The sequence below is a fragment of the Sus scrofa genome, chromosome 15, assembly GCF_000003025.6.
Source record: "Sus scrofa isolate TJ Tabasco breed Duroc chromosome 15, Sscrofa11.1, whole genome shotgun sequence".
NCBI lineage: Eukaryota > Metazoa > Chordata > Mammalia > Artiodactyla > Suidae > Sus > Sus scrofa.
Genome location: NC_010457.5, coordinates 45,357,516 through 45,375,958, shown reverse-complemented (window position 1 = coordinate 45,375,958; position 18,443 = coordinate 45,357,516). Strand labels below are relative to the sequence as shown.

The 18,443-nt window shown below is 47.1% G+C and overlaps 1 protein-coding gene across 1 annotated transcript in view; it reads left to right on the top strand.

Moving 5' to 3' along the window:
• ENPP6 (ectonucleotide pyrophosphatase/phosphodiesterase 6) overlaps window positions 1–18,154 on the top strand; it is an 83,329-nt gene extending 65,175 nt beyond the window's left edge. The window contains exons 4-8 of the mRNA XM_021074886.1: window positions 465–606; window positions 2,564–2,743; window positions 5,664–5,801; window positions 14,558–14,681; window positions 17,804–18,154. Of these exons, the coding sequence (XP_020930545.1) occupies window positions 465–606; window positions 2,564–2,743; window positions 5,664–5,801; window positions 14,558–14,681; window positions 17,804–18,009 (790 nt within the window). The 3' untranslated portion in view covers window positions 18,010–18,154. The remainder of the gene's footprint in view (window positions 1–464; window positions 607–2,563; window positions 2,744–5,663; window positions 5,802–14,557; window positions 14,682–17,803) is intronic.

Sequence of the window (18,443 nt, the reverse complement as noted above, 5' to 3'; positions counted from 1 at the left end):
GTTTGCCCAGTAAAGCTTGTTCCTATTCCTGTCAGTTGGTTAAACTCCAGTCTATTATTTTATTTAGAAGCTTTCTTGAAGTCCAACAATAATGAAATAACCATTATTTGAATGGTTGCTTCTATTTTCTCTGATCTTCAGATGAAACCAGATGGTGGGGGGAGCTATCAGAACTGTCCCTGCCTGTTGCCACATGGTGATCTTGGGACATGATGAGCAAAGAGGGGAGATGACCCATGAACATGCTGTCTGACTTTTGTCACCAATGTGGGAAGGGCTGGCACCACATCTTTGCTGGATTCACGTCTCTCCCCTGGGGAGCACCCTTACTGGCTTTCAGGTGTCAACTGCACTGGGCCTCAGGGCAGGGTTTTGGGGTGCCCTTTTCTTCACTGGGATGGTGGGGTGAGAGGGAGGAAGCTGGCGGAGCCTCACACAACGGCACCTCTCACCCTACCCTCTAGGAGCGGCCAGGCCGACCTGGCAGCCATATACCACGAGCGCATTGATGTGGAAGGCCACCACTTTGGGCCCTCGTCACCACAGAGGAGAGACGCCCTGAAGGCTGTGGACACTGTCTTGAAGTACATGACCGAGTGGATCCAGGTGACCAAGAACGGGGACCACGAGGCCGACCTTCCCTCTGTCACCCTTCTTCCGTCTCCTTGACTGTCCCACCATCAACATCTCCCTTCTTACTGCCAAGAGCTGACTGGGCCAGCACAAGGGTTTGTGGGGTCTCTTTTCCTCATATGCCTCCCCAGGAACTAAGAGACCCTTGTCTTACAGCCAGGCCAGTGGCACCGAAATGACCAAGGGTTGTGTCACTGCCTGGTGTAGCTGGCGAGATGGCCCCATTGTTTACCAAACCTGTTAAGTCTGGTAACCAGGTTGGTGTGGACATGGAAACCAGGCCTTAATTCTCTCCCTAATCCTGCCACACCCTTACTGAAGGACTTTAAGCAAAGTATTATTTTTTATTTTTAAAAAACTTTTATTTGGGGTTCCCATCATGGCACAGCAGAAATGAATCTGAATAGGAACCATGAGGCTGCTGGTTTGATCCCTGGCCTCGATCAGTGGGTTAAGGATCTGGCGTTGCTGTGGCTGTGGTGTAGGCCGGCAGCTGTAGCTCCAATTGGACCCCTAGCCTGGAAACTTCCATATACCACGGGTGTGGCCCTGAAAAGCAAAAAAAAAAAAAAAAAAAATTGTTGTCGGGAGGGATAAATTAGGAAGTTGGGATTAACATATATACACTACTACATATATAATAGATAACTAAAAAAGACCTACTATATAGCTCAGGGAGTTCTACTCAATATTCTGTAATAACCAATATGGGAAAAGAATTGGAAAAAGAATGGATGTGTATATATGTATAACTGAATCACTTTGATGTATACCTGAAACTAACCCAATACTGTAAGTCAAGTATACTACAATACATTAAAAAGAAAAATTTGGAGTTCCTGTCCTGGCTCAGTGGAAATGAATCTGACTGGGAACCATGAGGTTGAAGGTTCAGTCCCTGGCCTCGTTCAGTGGGTTAAGGATCCGCTGTTGCCATGAGCTGTGGTGTAGGCCAGCAGCTATAACTCTGATTAGACCCCTAGCCTGAGAACCTCCGTATGCCACGGGTGTAGCCCTAAAAGACATAAATAAATAAATTAAATAAATAGAAAAAATTTTTAAAAATTAAATTTTTTTAATCAAAATGTTGATTTACAATGTTGTGTTAGTTTCAGGTCTTTAACAAAGTGATTCATATATATGTATGCTATTACAAAGTATTGAATATAGATCCCTGTGTTATATAGTACATCCTTGTTGGTTATCTATCTATATATATATATAGTGTAGTGTGTATCTATATCTGTTTATAGAGTATCTGTTAATCCCAAATTCCTAATTTATCCCTCCCCCACCTCTTTTCCCCTTTGGTAATCATGTTTGTTTTCTATGTCTGTGAGTCTATTTCTGTTTTGTAAATAAGTTCATTTGTATCACTATTCGATTCCACATATAAGTGATATCATGTGATATTTGTCTTTTTTGTCTGACTTAAAGTATTTTTTTGTTTTGTTTTTGGCCATGCCCACAGCATACAGAATTTCCTGGGCCAGGGATCAAACTGAAGCCACATCAGTGACAACACCAAACTCTTAACCACTAGGCCACCAGGAAACTCCTTAAAGTATTATGTTTTAAAACTTACCTGGGCTTCATTTTCACACATGTGAAATGTAATAGTTATTATATTCCCACCCAAGTTTGTTGAAAGATCCAAAGAGGATGGAAACAGAAAGGCTACCTTAAAAGGCTGAATATAATGTCCAGCTGTAATCGAGTGGGGATTGGGTTTTTGCGCTCCACTCCCCATGGTACATCTGCTGCGATTTTGAACCGGGTCTCATCAGGGTAACAGTAGACAATTAAATTCACAGCAGAGGAGGAATCCCTTCTCCTATAACTTGTAGCTTGAAGCACCCGTTTGCCAGACTGCCCGGGTCGGAGCACCTCGCTGCACTGTGCTGACCACCCCCGCCCCGCCCTCCCTCAGGAGCGAGAGCTGCAGGACGACCTCAATGTCATCATCTTCTCCGACCACGGCATGACAGACATCTTCTGGATGGACAAAGTGATTGAGCTGAATAAGTACATCAGCCTGAATGACCTGCAGCAGGTGAAGGACCGAGGGCCTGTTGTCAGCTTGTGGCCAGCCCCCGGGAAGCATTCCGAGGCAAGATGCGGGAAGCAGGGTGGGCAGTGGGCTGGGTAGGGGATGCGGGCAAGACACACCTTCACTGGCCATCACCGCACTGGGTCTTTGTCCTGTAGCTTTAATGAGGAAACAGTGTAGCCTCCAGGGGGAGCTGGGACTCTGGAAGCAGGTGACCACCTTGTCTTTCCCTCGCTAAGTGACCTCTGTCGACTTGTTCACCCTCCCATGTCTCTGTCTTCTTTCCTCTGAGATGGGTACTGGATGTTCGTGGTCATTAAATGAGACAAAGGGTGTGCAGTGCTCAGCGCATTAAGGGCTTAGCCCTTAGTAGGGCTGTTTTGTTCTTGGCCAAAGTGCAGTGCATCTCAGACCTGGCTGGGGAATGTCAGATGCAAGTATAGAAGGCTCTTTTCTGGAAGTCAGCCATTGGGCTGATCTGTCTCTAGGGAATTGGAGATAAAAAGGTGCCAAAAGGACCAGGGCTGAGGCCATATGCAAGGGCCGGCGGCATATCTCAGGGGCTACAGGGCTTGGGTTCAGATCCCAGCTCTCATCAACTCCTGACCAGCATCCCTGACGCAGCCTCCTGCTGCTTCCCTGTCCACGGGTGCCGGTGCCATTGTGGCTGCCCTCCTGGGCAGCTCTGAATCACATGGAAGAATGCTGGACCACTGCAAGGATGATGTATTTGTCACTGATGATGTTTATCACCATTGGAGGGGGACGTCCTTTAGAGGGTGTGGCTGAGTGCCCACAAAGTGCAGGTGACATAGGACAAAACTCCCCTCTCCACAGCTCCCCTCCCCCCAGCCCCTGCCACTGGGAACCTGACACCATGAGATGACCAGGCCTCTCCTACCCTTCTCTGCAAATAGTCATTCTATCTGGCAGTGGCGGTCAAGCCACACTGAGATGATGAAGGAGCAAAGGGCCAGGTCACCTCCCAGGACAGGCTCTGGGACTTCTGTCCACTCCCAGAGAAAACTGCTCTCTTCCTCTGGGGAGGCCCACGCTACTGCCAATGGAGGTGCCACCTTCAGGGAGACGGGACTGGGCCTTGGCTGGGCATGGGGCTTCCATCCAACCTCATGGCAGAGATGCGGTTGGCAATGGACAGTTGTTGGTGTTAATGGAGCACTGGGGTAGGCTGGGGTCCTCCTGTTGTAGCCCAGAGAGAGAATCTCCTCCCTGTCCTGCCCACCGCCTTGTAAGAATCTATGATCTGTCTGTTTGTGACTGAGGAAGCCAGGTGCCCAACCTGCCACCCCTCCCCAGCCTCGTCCCATCCCCAGGCAATGCCCCTTTTTATCTCAGGCTCCATGGTCAGGAAGTGGAGGTGCTGAATTACTTTGCACAACGTTCCCATGAGCTCAAATGTGAAACTGGGAAGGATCTTTTACACCATTGGCAAGTCTCACAGTAAACGACATCTCACAAAGAAGTTCCATTTTCCTGGCAAGAAACATGGTCTGCATCTCCAGTTTGGCACCTAGGGACTAGCTGTCTCCGGAATGCTGGAGCATCAACAGCTTATGAGCTGGGAAGAGCTGCTTTCTCCCAATGTGCAGTGTATGTCAGGCAGTCGCAAGCTGCCTAAAGCAGTTGGTAGATTATTCGGGAGTGGGGGCTGTGTTTGGGTGACAGTTTGTCATGTGATGGACACAACAGTTTGTGAGACCTGTTATGTGCCATCAGACTTTTCACTTATCCAAAAATCTTTCTGGAAAGGCATCCCACTTTCCTTAAGAACTAGGCGTTTTCTTAAGTAGGAAATCATCACTCCGGGGGCCATTAGAGACTCTCTACTAAATAACCTCAAGACCAATTATTTTCCAGAGTTGACAAATTCAATTTTATATTCAGGTCTACCCAGTATATGCCTAATTTGGCTGAGGGCCCACAAATCAACATCATCCAGTTGATTTTAATTTTAGCCATAAAGATGTAAGCTGTTGCTAAATATTAGAACTATGTACAGAATTTACATCTTCATCATAAAATTAGCAGTGTAATTAATGGCAAACAATTTACTAGTACTTTTCAAATCAGATGTAGGTGGGACATGCTCTATCTAGATCAAGTCAAAGAATAAATTCTATTCTTTGATCTTGGTATTTAACACCAGGCAGACCAATTTCTCATTCACCTTTTAATTTTACTGTAGTATTTTTGACATAAATAAGTTTTTGTAACTTGTTCTTTAATTACCAGTAGATACTGAAAAATATTGTAAAGTATGTGTAAGGTATAAAGGATAATGTTACAATAGGCACCTTACAGTCATTTAAGGAATACAACATTACCATTGATAATGGTTTCTCCTAGGTGCCTTCCCAGACCCCATCACCTGGCCCCTGGGAGGAAACCACTGTCCTAAGTTATGAGTTATTCCCATAATTCTCTTTATAGTTTTACCATTTACATTTGTTAGTTTATAGTTATTTGAACATCATGTAGTAGGAATACTCTTGTCTATATTCTTCTGAAATGTGCTTTTTTCCCCTGAAACTGAGATCCCTCTGATTCTTCCAGGTGTTCTGTGAGGCTGCAATTCTTCCATCTTCATTGCTGTATAGTATTGCCCTGCAGAAACACTCATGCTTCATTTATCCCTTCTGTTGGGTATTTGGGCTATTCCAGTTTGTGGTCTATCTCCTTCTGTGTATCTCCGGGTGCACATGTATGAGGGATTCTCACTATCCTTGGGGGCTAACTGATTAGGTCATAGGGTATGTGGGTCTTCAGCCCTACTAGATGAGGCCACCATGTTTTCTGAGACATGTGAAAGTTTCTCTGTCTTATGTAGTCAGATCTATCAGGTATTTGGGTAATTTTTCTCTTTGGTTTTATAAAGCCCTCTCTCTCCTCCAGGTCCAATAAATGTTCGTAGATATTTAAGAGAGAATATAAAACTGGTCATTCTTGGTTATCTTTGCAGATATATAACAAATTGAGAAGAGTTGAACACATGACTGTCTATGAGAAAGAAGCCATACCGAGCAGGTTCTATTACAAGAAAGGAAAATTTGTCTCTCCTTTGACCTTAGTGGCTGACGAAGGATGGTTCATAACTGAGGTGAATATAAAACATATGACAAGATATTCATTATACAGATTCTATCGAACAGCCGAAGGTAAATAATTATTCACCTTTTCCACTTGAAAGATTTTGTTTTCACTTAAGAGTCATCCATTACATTATTTCCTTCTTTGGAGAACCAAAAGACTTGGTCAGGTGACTCTGGAGATACAACTGGAGATTCCGACCCCGAGTCACGGTTTAGACTTCATGGCTCCAGACTCGCTGTATTTTAACAAATGGCCCTTAACTCAATTACCCAGGCTTACAATGTAACCTATTCAGTTTAAAGTGGAACAATTGCTATGAACCAAAGCAATTGCTTTAGGGCACCGAAAAGCCAGGAGAGACTCAGCTTTGCTTTTACCTTAAAGAGAAGTGATTGGCAAACAAAACTCCGTGGATCCAAGTCCCTGGGTTGCCAACTTGATTTCGCAGAGCCTATCCTGCATTCTGGGCCCAAATCCTAATTGCCTCGTGCGCGAATGACATCAGCAGCCTCCTTCTTGCCCACCTGGCCCCAGGCTCACCAGGCTCTTGCATCAGCTTCTGATACCGGGGCAACGTGGGCAGGTCCTCTCCACAGGGGAGTCAGTGGTCGCATCCTGCTTAGAATCAGTTCCTGGACAGGGCCTGGGTTACTGTAGGAATGAATTTGAACGGGGTTGCAAACTGATCAGACGACGGGGTAGAAAGGAGTGGCAGACAGTGGCACATGAGAGGCGTTGGTCAAGGCCAGCAAAGTACAGTCAAATTCGAGGTTGCACATCTGTAGATTCTTCCAACCGAGGGTCAGAAATATTTGAGGGAGAAACATTCCAGAAAGTTCCAAAAAGCAAAACTTGAATTTGCTAGATGTCAGCAACAATTTACATCACATTTACATTGCATTTACAGGTATTTCCATAGCATTACATTGTTTTAGGTATTGTAAGATGATTTAATATACAGAGATGATTTAAAATATACAGGAGGATGTGTGGTGTTAATGCAAATACTACACTGCTTTTTTCTGAGGGACCTGAGCATCCATGGAGTTTGGTATCCAAGGGGGTCCTGGAAGCAATCCCCTGTGGATACCAAGGAGGTTGAGGCCTAGGCTGGTGTTTAATCTGCCAGAGTGAGGGCAGGTGTGATCAGCAGAAATATTGATCAGGCAAATGAATGGACATCTAGGGACCCTGGTGTGGAAAACAGGGATTCCTTGATGTGACCATGGGTCTTCAGGAGGACTGAGTCCTTCCTATGGTCTTGTGGACAAGGGAAGTACCTGGTCGCTGAGGAAACAAAGCAGACCTGGTCAGACATGCCCCTACATGGTCCTGAGGCCAAGCTGGGCCCTTCTAAGTAGCAGACTTCGGCTTCCTATGCTGTGTGATTTTGGAAGTTTCCAAGAGGGTCCCTCTGCCCATAAACGCTCTCCTCTGAGTGCACACATGCTTCTGGTCACTTTCTCACAGTGAAGGTCACCTGCAGTGAGATTATTCTAGGCTCACCGCATTTTCATCTATGGTGGCTTTCTCAGGACCTTCCACCGATTGCACATATAGTCGAGTAGGTCACCTGGCTGGGTGCCTATCTAACTTTATGCCATAAAGCCAACTTCCCAAGCCATACAAAAAGGCTTAGATTTTGCAAATTTTCAATTTAGAACACTGTGGTGAAATTGCTTTAAGTTTTCAAAACCAAATAGATGCTGAGGGTTAATCCACCGTTAGCTGTCACTCATTTCTCAGTAGGACTCTGTGTCTCTGTTGTTTTACTTTCTTATACTTAGCTGAAATCAACCACTCTGAGAGGCATGCAGGGAGGGAAATTGTAAGAATGCAGAGGTAATTTGAGGTAACTTATGGAAAAACTGGCTTACATAGGGAGAGTGGCAAAGCCAGAGTGTGTCATGAAGATAGGGAACAGCTTATAAGGAACCATCTCAGTTCTTCCAGGAGGGTGGGACAGGCATGGGTGAAGCTGCTTCAGCCATAAGTGCTGTCAGAGGAGGCTCCACCTGGAAAGTAGCACCTCCCGCGAGAAGATGCATGTTTTTCCCAAAGAGTGACTAAAACACAGTGATAGGGAGTTCCTGTTGTGGCTCAGCAGGTTAAGAACATGATGTTGTCACTGTGAGGATGCAGGTTGGATCCCTGGCCTTGCTCAGTGGGTTAAGGATCCAGCATTTGCCTCAAGCTGCAGCATAGGCCAAAGATGCGGCTTGGATCTGACATTGCTGGGGCTGTGGTATAGTCTGCAGCTGCAGCTCTGATTCAGCCTCTACCCTGGGAACTTCCATATGCCACAGGTGTGGCCATAAAAAGAAAAAAAAATGAATAAAAAAACCCACAGTGATGGGGAACCTTGGGGTATCAGTCAAGATGCTCTTGGTTATAAGTCACAGAGCACTTGAATAAATGCCTTCAATAATAAAGATTCAGGGAGTTCCTGTTGTGGTGCAGTGGTTAACGAATCCGACTAGGAACCATGAGGTTGCGGGTTCGGTCCCTGCGCTTGCTCAGTGGGTTAATGATCCGGCATTGCTGTGAGCTGTGGTGTAGGTTGCAGACGCGGCTCGGATCCCACGTTGCTGTGGCTCTGGCGTAGGCCGGAGACTATGGCTCCGATTAGACCCTTAGCCTGGGAACTCCATACGCCGTGGGAGCGGCCCAAGAAATAGCAAAAAGACAAAATAAATAAATAAATAAATAAATAAATGAAGATTCATTATCTCACTTAACTAGAAGCCTAGAGGTAAGCAGTTCCAGGGTGGTTCATCCAGCATTTCAGTGATATTAAGCCCTGGGTCAGTTCTTCCGCAATTCTTTTGACTTCCCCTTCAGAGCACAAGATTGCTGCTGCAGCTCCAAGTATCACATCCTCCAGGTCATCTCAAAGAAGAAAGCAGGGACATAGCTTGTCCTTGTGTATCTCACACTTTTATTAGAGAGCAAAATATATATCCAGAATCAGTGGCAGATATGGGTTTTTTGGGACACTGATGATTATAAAATTGGGGGGAAGGAGGTCTCTCTTTAAAAAAAGAATACTAAATTATGAATATAAGATTAGATACAAGGACTTGGAAGAAACCCATGTGAATGAGATGAACTGAAGCTTAAACTTCTCTAACTGCACTGGAAATCCACCCCAGCCCAGAACCTACCAGCAAAGTTGCCTTTAGGTCTCATCACTCAGCTTACCAGTGTGGTAGGACACCCCTGCCTTGACTCTGCTTTGGTCCTAAGATAGGGTGCTGTGCTGAACTGTGGGTCAGGGGACCACAGTCGTAAGACAAAAGTGATACAGTGGCTGGGGATCGGGCAGACAGGTGCCTGGAACTTGCATCAGCAGAGAAAAGGAGGGGAAATGAGAGTGAGGACCAACGGCAGCATCTCCAGCCTTCTGACTGGTGACGGCCACTTAGAAAGCCCAGTGACCAATTCGATGGCACCGCCTCAGCCTTTTACTCCTATCTTTGAAATTATGGAGTCTTACTTTTAAGATTCATAGATAAAAATTATAATTTCTGACCCTACTTAGATTTAATGTGGGTTTTCTCTCTTTATCTTCTGAAAACTCCTACAGGCGAGCCCCCATTCTTTCCCTTCTGCTTTACATCTCTCTGTTGTTTATTACACTTATTTGACTGCAGAGAATTGAAAACGCCGTTCTCTGTCGCGCTTCCTGCTCTGTGCCAGGGCTGTTAATCTCCCACCTTCTTATTGGCACGATCTCTCCCCACATGGTAAGAGAACACTGTGTTTGCTCTGTAACCTGCATACCAGTGCCCGGCGTGGGTGATGATGTTCCCGATCAGGATTGCACTTTGCCTCTGCAGCAGAATGAAATTCTCAGCCCTGAAAGCAGTTTCCCTGGGTCCAGCCTTGGATAACAGAGGAGTCTTTTTTTCTGGCTTAGACACAATTAGGAAAACAGCTGAGTCAAGACAAATTGATGCTGGCTGGGGCCAAGAGAATAGAATCCCATCTCCCCGGATGTTTTCCCAGAGTCAGGGGCCCTCCTGCCTCTTCAGGAGTATTTCTCTCTGTGGTTTAGCAACCATTTTCCGATCTCTATTGAAGGGGAAGTAGGAAGGAGCTGGTGAGAAATAACATGCTAATATATTCCCCAAATGCAACAATACAAACCGAGTAAATGCCAGAGAGCTCACCAAGGGCAGTGCCTCGGCCATGTGTGCTCAGGCAGTGATGACGGCAGACTGTTCAGGCTGCTCTCGGCTTCTTCCCCACCTCCCCCTCCCTCATTACTCCCTGACCCTCCTTCCCAGCGCTGCCCAGACATCCCAGCCCAGGACCAGAACGGAGTCCAAAAATGGTGAGTCAAAGAGATGGGTCCAGGCAAGTGTTGAACAAACTCCATTAATTGGTTTGCTGATTTGGGGGTAACAGTGAATGCTACTGAACAGTGAATGTTAATTTTTTTAATGCCAGGGAGGAATGAGACAAAGATCCAGTCTAGAAATTCAGCTTTTAGCTCATAAATATCCCTCTGGCTTCCCCAGTTGAAGCAAGCTCATGGTAGATGTTTTCATGGTGAGCTGGTAGTGGTGTGAGGCATTACATGTAACTAGGCACCAAATAAAAGAGCACAGTCTGTCAACATAAAATAACCAGTTCTCACAGAGTTCCTGTGTGGAGCTATTTCTGGGTCCTTCCTGCTAGAAATGATAAACTAATTTAGGGGCACATCAAGGGGAGTCCCGGCACTGCAGTCCATCCAAGTACAGAGGAGCAGTCCCAGAGCTACTGGAATGTGCTGAATGGATGACACTCCGTGAGGATTTTAGTTGAATTCCCAAGAAAGTGCTCATTATAGAGTGACCAACTTGTTCTGGTTTGCCTAGGCCTATCCAGGTTTTAAAAATGAAAGCTTTGCATCTCCAGATGCCCCTCAGTCAAGGTAAACCAGGACAGTCATTCGCCCTGATTGGCACAACCTTGGGTTAAGAACTGAGAGCGGAAGCTCCCGGTTCCTCTCACCCCCTCCCTCCTTCCGACAGCCTCCCTCTGCTTTTTTCTCTCACTCTTCCCAGCAGAGGTCCCCTGGCCTCAAAGGGTGTCCTCTGTGTCAGCCCTTCCCCACTCACAGTCACCCCCCACCCCCGCCAGCTGTCCTCTTGGTTAGGTTCCCTCATAGTGGCTCCCCACCGCATCTCTCTCTCACACACACACCCCTCTACTCCTTTCAGTGACTCCTCCCCAGGATGTCACTAGGTGGCGCTCTGTGGCAGTACCCGGGCTCCTCCGCCTGGAGCTTGAGGATCTCCAGCCTGGGGCTCCTGCCCTCAGCTCCAGCGAGGTCTGGAAGCTTCACCATCAGGGCTACATGTGTCTGGTATGCATCACACAGCTGTACAGGGCTACATGTGTTCGTGTATGCATCTACACGGGTGTGATAATGTAGTAGCACAGAACCAAGTAAAGTAAAAGAAGCCACCAGGGAGGAAAAGGAAATCATCAACGCACCTTCTTCTTCTTCTTCTTCTTTTTTTTTTTTTTGCTTTTTAGGGCTGCACCCTTGCATATGGAAGTTCCCAGGCTAAGGGTCAAATTGGAGCTAAAGCTACAGGCCTACACCATACCCACAGCAACACCAGATCCGAGCCACATCTGCGACCTACACCACAGTTCACAGCAATGCTGGATCACCAACCCCCTGAACAAGGCCATGGATCGAACTCGAATCTTCATGGATACGAGTCGGATTCGTTTCCACTTTGCCACCGCAGGAACTCCCAATGCACCTTCTTGAGGTTATGTAATGTAATTAGATTACATCATGTAATCGATTTAATCACTTAGCTTCTCTCAGAACCAGTCACTTTATTACTTTTTAAAATTAGTAAGAATAGTTGTTTCATTGGAGCAACTTGTCATGTTAATAAAAACTAGTGGATTGACCTATGGCCCGACAGATCCCCAGTTAACTTTAGGCTGAGATTTTGAACTGCTCTGTGTTTGTGTTGGTAGAATTTAGGCTGAAATTTTAAAATCAGGCCATCAGTCTTTGCCTGCCTTCCACCTGTCCCTTTGTCATGGGACACATGTCCCATGGGGTTCATTCGTGGTGAAGTCACTAGTGACAACCTGTCCTGCCTACTGTTCAGACTGTAGGGGGTGGGGAGCAGTGAGTGCAATTAGCAAATGAAGCTGAGTTGGGATGTGTTGTGATCATCTCCACAAAGAACAAAACCCAGTGCAAGTCAGAAGTGCAGTAAGTTAATAAAAACGTTCCCATGGAACAATGCAAGCTCCAGCTGGAAAAGGAGAGAAAAGGGATGACGGAAATTGAGGAAATGGAGAGTCAATGAAACAGTGCGATTTGGAGAGCAGTCATGCCAGGGAGCGATTTATAGGGTGAGAGTGGATGGGTGTGCAACGAGATATGACAGCTAAATAAGCAAAGAAGGGCTTGACCCTCGCAGCCGCCTGGGCCCCGCTGCACAGGACCCGAGCACCTCACCCTGCAGCCGGTGGCACCTGGGGACCATTTATTGAGTACCTATTGTGTGTCCAGCTTAGCCCCTGATCAGGTTATCCTGCAGAGTCTGAGAGGCAGGTGTTTTTACATCCAGCAGGGAAGCCGAAGCTCCAAGTTAAGCAGCTTGCCCAGGACCTCAGAGCTGGAAAGTGGCAAACCTAACCCCCGCGCCGATTCTCTTCCAAAAGTTGTCTTCATATTCTGTGGCTGGCCACCAGTCAGTCAGTGAAGGAGCGAGGGACAAGGACACTTTGCTGTTCAGTGCCAGCAGGAGCCCTGCAGCAACCTCAGGCTGTGGGGTTCTGGAAGGTGCGAAAGACCAGGCTGGGTTCCAATCCCAGCTCTGCCTCTCAACAGCTGTGTGGTTTTAAGAGTCTCACTTAACCTCTCTGTGCCAAAGTGGGAAACATAATACCATCCACACTGGGAGGTGGTGACAATTAAGTGCATTCAGAGGTGGCTCTTTGTGAACTGTACTGGGCACAAAATACATGTACTGTTATGAGTCTTGTGAGCCAACCCATAAATCCCTGGTACTTTAGCTGTTCTGCTTCCAGTCATTCATCACGACCAGTCAGTTCTACCCTCTGCATTTGGAATACTTGTAATATTAATCCTGCTTAGCAAGAAGATGATGGAATATCAGGAATGAATGCTTAGTCTGCCTTGAAGGGCTGGGGTTGTATCCAGCTGGCTGTAGCCTCCTTAGGATTTGAAAAATCTTCCTTTTTTTTTGGCTGTGCCTGTGGCATGTGAAATTCCTGGGCCAGGGATTGAACCCATGTCACAGCAGTAACAATGCCCGATCCTTAACCTGCTGAGCCACCAGGGACTCCCATAAAACATTCTTTAAGCTTTTTGTCTCACAAGTAAGAAGCTGCAACCTAAGAAAATTTAGTTCTGAAAGAAAGGAGGGTGACAGGAAGTGATGGTTTTGGAACCCATCCCAAATGACGAATGGTCAAAGGAAGTGAAGGTACACAGGCCTAGAGAAGAGGCATGTGAGCAGCAGCTTCAAATGTTGACTGAGTGATGGGGAGGGGCTGATGTGTTCTGAATTTTTCCTGGGGTGGAGCTAGAAGAAAGGAGAATGGAGAGGTTTGTATGGTGGAGAGGCACTGGGATGCTGGTGAGTTGGCTGCCTCTGGGCTCCCACAGCCTTTCTAGAAAAGCAATGTGATTCGATTAAACGCTGTTTTCCAGCAACAAGTCTCTGGCAGCAGTTGGGTGTCCTGCCACTCCATTTCTGACATCACCCCGAGTTAGAGCAGAGCCATGCTATAAGGGGCTCCAGCCCACAAGACTGCCCACCCATCCTGATGTTGGCCGCAAGTCCTGGGTTCCCAGACTCCCCACACTTGTGGCTGACGTGGCTACAAATTGGAGGGTTCTCGCGACCCCATTTCAGGTGCCATAATTCACTGGAGTGATTTCATTTTCACAGAATTTAGTTCACAGAAAGATGTGAACTCAGAAAGATGCTGTACTTACAGTTACAATCTTATTATAAAGCATTCTTTTCAGGGGCAGCCAAGTGGCAGAGATGTGTAGGACAAAGTATGGAGGTGAGGGGTGCCGAGAACCCATGCTCTCTTTGGGTGCACCACCCTCCCACCACCTTGTGCACATGAATCCAGAAGCTCCCTGGACTATGTTGTTCCCGGGGTTTTATATGGGGTGTCACTGTGTCGGCCTGGGTAACTCAATCCTTGCCCATATAATTGAACTCAGTCTTAGAGGACAGAGGATGGGGCTGAAGGTTCTAAGCCTCTCATCATGTGGTTGGTTCCTCTGGTGACCAGCCCCCATCCTGAAGCTATCCATCACCCCACCTCCACCCCCATGAGTCATCTCAGGAGCCTAAACTCAGCTATGGAGAAAGAGGCTCATTATGCCTATCACTCAGGAAATTCCAAGGATTTAGACGCTCTGGGCCAGGAACCTGGGACAAAGGCCAGCTCTATTTTTTGTTATACCATGGGTAGGTTTTAACATCCCTTCTGTCTCTGACATGCTGTATGGAGTGGCCCTAAAACTGATTACAAGGTACAGTCCAGCCCAGTGTAAGAAGATACCTACAGAAGGAGGGCTCTTTGGCAAGTTAATGGGCCGCCTCCAGAGGTCTGCGCTACCTGGAGGAGGAACCATCCAGCTGAGGTTGGATGACCCCAGTCGAGGATGCTGAGCAGAAAATCCCCACACTGGGTGGTGGTTTGGACTGGCTGCTCACTCAACACAATGTCTGCGTTGCTTGATTTCAGAATCGAGAGCTGCTTCCATTCTGGATGAACAGCACTGGCAAGAGGGAAGGCTGGCAGCGTGGATGGCATGGCTATGACAACGAGCTCCGGGACATGAGGGGCATCTTCCTGGCCTTCGGACCTGGTAGGCGAGAAAGACCAAATTCCCTTAGTCATCTACTCCCAAGGAAGTGTCCGCCAGGAGGGGCTGACGGTGCTAGTAAAGGCTGGAGTGATTGCTTTATGAGCAAAGCTGAGCAAACCCAGCCAGCCTCCATGAAAGGTCTTTGGCTGGCTGGCTTTCAAATGCTTCTTGGGTTTGGCAAGCGTGGCCACATACTTCTCCTTGTAAGTTTTAAATCTCGAGCGCAGTGAAGAAAATGCATTCCACATGTTTACGATTCCTCTTTTCCTTAATTCATCAGAATGTTCTTTCACAGCTCTCTGATGTCCAGGGAAGCTCGTCAGGCACCAGGTTGCTGACAGCCATGAGTCTTGAGGTTGACATGACCACTTCACAGGATCTGACTTGGGCGCAGTTCCTCCCTGTGGGGTCATTCAGTTTAGGGCCCAACCAGAAGCTAGGATGTGCTCAAGGGCAGGCTCGGAGATGATTCTGAGACTGACTTGGAGAATGAGCCAGAACGACGCGGGGTATCTTGGATGAAAGCAAATTTATGGTGCTTTCCTTGACCTGATAATTTTCCTAGGGCTGCAAGAGAGAGGGAGAGGGAGAGGGCCTATTTGGTAATTTGGTTTAATTAATACAGCGCTGTAAATTCACAGTTTGGAAAAGTGTATCAAACACTCTAGAAATCATAGTATGACCTGAACACCCTCTTTAAAAAAAAAAAAAAAATAGAGTAACAAGCAGTCAGCAGCCATCAACTGTCAGTTCACTGGCTCATGAACCACTTTTTTCTTTCCACAGTCCACACTCCTTATTAAATACAATAAGCTTACCCCCATATCCTTTTCCCAAATTCCTTCTCCTGGATGTTGATCAGAATGTCTCGAACCATGAAAGTCCATGCTTTCCTTTCAAATCGTAGGGTAGGGATCACACCTGCAAGCCCGCGCTGCTCGGCCATGTGACAGAGCAGAGGTAGGCGTTGTCCCCTTCATTCCCTCTGCCTTGGGTCATTCTACCTGCCACATCGCAGCTGCTGGAAACTATGGGGTATCCGTTTCTGCACCCTCCATGGGCACCTCTGGGAGTCTGAGCTTAGGGAACACATGGGTCCAAATCATAGCCATGTGTCATCCACGTTTCCATGTCATCAAGTCAAAGTCAGAACCAGTAGCAGCAGACATTTACAGAGCACCAACTGGGTTCACAACATCAGCTTATGAGAGAGTTCAGGGGATTCCAGCATGATGCCAGCAGCCACTAATAGTTATCAGGTGCCCCCCAAGAGCCAGGCCCCGGGGTGTCTGTGGAGCTCAAACAATGAGGGAGTTCAGGACGGAGCCTTGAGGACCTTGTCAAGGTCCAGTGCTACATGAGGTTGGAGACATGCCAGGGCCATGGGCTTTACACAGGGGAACATTAGACAGCAGGGCTCTCATTCAAAGGCATGGCCTCCTCCTTGGCCCACTAGAGAAGAATCAGATGATGAACACAAAACAGTTGCAGTTGGAGTGTTTATGAATAAGAGTCTCAGGCTTATTTTAAAGCAGAAGCAAATCTAGCCTCCAACCAAAAATTTTAAACAAAGTCCCCAAAGCAATGATAGCTTAAATTCAGTGCGGAGAGTTTGTCCATTAACAAAGGCCTTCATCACACACTCCTTTAAAACTAAAAGCCCAAGTCTTTTATAGACAGAAAGACGACCCCTGATGAAAATGGACTGGGCTAATTGCAAAAATGTTTCCAGGCAGATAGAGCTGAGAGCCTCCCGCACACCATCATGTTTCTGGCCCCAATTTCCATGAAAGATTGAACAGCTTTATACACTGACTGTTTACTCAGAAGAAAATTTAAGCGTGAGGCCTTTAATAGCTGTCTAGCTGCTCTTTAAGATAAAGGTCCATCCCTCTTGATTAATTGTAGGTACTCCTCGCTCAGGGAGGAAGCTGAGCACCGTTGCAGCTGCCCAGACACAGCTTTGGAAGTCAGTAAGTCTGGTCCAGCTAAGAGAAGGGGAAATAATTCTGGAAGATGACCTCTCTCTGGTTAATCCTAGTTTCTAATTTGAATGTCTTAATCTTGCCCCGAGAGCTCCACGTCCAAGATAAGACGGCAGGAGCATGATTCAGTGAGTGCCTGCGAATTGGCTAGCCTTACCTGGAAAGCAGCCCAGGCTGCTCAGTGTGAGCCTCCAGAACCTTCTCTCTTTAGGAGAAATGGGTTTAATATCCAACAAAATGTAAACCCATGGGAATAACTTGGATTCCCATTCCAGGTTCAAACATCATCTTGAGCCAGCAGAGCTCGGCTATTCAGGAATTTTCTAGATGCTCTCATCCCAGCCCGGATCATCTCTGCCTTGGGCCCAAAGTCCCAGCGCTCCAGACCTGGAGGCCATGAACCAGATGGAATGGGACAGAAACCCCAATTCTTACTGCTTACATGCACAGGATTTGATTTTGGACTTTCAACATAAAACGATAATCTTTTCTAACATTTTTATCACTAGAGCTTGATCTCAATTTCTCTTGCCAAGTGTTACAGAAGGAGATGTTTGAAAGGGTGGGGATGGATTTCTTGGATTTACTATTGTCTGCCACCCCTCGTACCCTCCCACCCCCTCATGTGACAAGGACATGGCCACTAGGTGAGGATGCAGAAAGATCGTCACATCCAAGACCACAGCATGTCAGAAGGGAGAGGAGCTGCTTCTGTGGCACTGGGACAGCCTTGCCACTCATTTCTCAGCAGCTGATTCTTCTCCGGGGATGTGTAACCACCGCCCTCATCTAATTGTAGTTAGATATTGATATTAGAAGGGTTGACGTTCTGGGGCAGCCTCTATGTCCTCAAGATCTGTCATCACAAGGGGAGCAACAACAAGCCCTGTTGTTGGCTGATTTGTCTTTCAAAGAAACTCATCCCGTGAGCCACAGAAAGCAACTTCCTTTTCTAACCTGGAACCTTCCAGATCTCCTTCCAGGTTCACAATCTCTTGTCCACACCCCCAGACCTAGCAGATTTTTCAGCCCCAAAGCCGCCTGGATCTGGGGTGTGATTCCTCCACACTGTGACTCTACCCCTCTCTGCCCTGGGTGGGGACCGTGACAACTTGTCTGCTTGCCTTTCCCTTTCAGATTTCAAATCCAACTTCAGAGCCGCTCCCATCAGATCCGTGGATGTCTACAACGTCATGTGCAGTGTGGCAGGCATCACCCCCCTGCCCAACAACGGGTCCTGGTCCCGGGTGGTGTGCATGCTGAAGGACCCAGTCAGCTCAGCCCCCGCCGCCCTGCCCAGCGCCTGTGTATTGGCCTTGATTCTGCTCTGGCTGTTGGCCTAGCTGCTCACGGGTGCCCCCATGGTGGGAGGGTTTTGGGTTTCTATTGAATAATAGCTTCATTAATTCAATCAAAGCCATAAAATTGTAAATATATTATTCTTGGATGACTCTATACATAAAAGTCCCTATTTCTTAAAAAAAAAAATTGGTTTTTTTTTTTCTTTTTTCTTTTCTGGAGGTAAGGAAAGCCCTAGCTTTTCATTTTTTCACCTACAGGTCACTTTCTCCTTTTCTGCATGTACTCAGATGAACTGGCTGAGCAGGGTGTGCCCCTGTAGCAACCAGACCTCGGGTGGGTGTTGCACCTAAGGTCTGGCCGATCTCTGTCTTGTTTTGCACAAAGTAGGCCCTTCTCTGCCCTCTGTCTACACCTGGGAGCCATCCTCAGGCTCTACGGCCACCATCCGGTGCTGCTCCTTCTATCTGGGGAAATG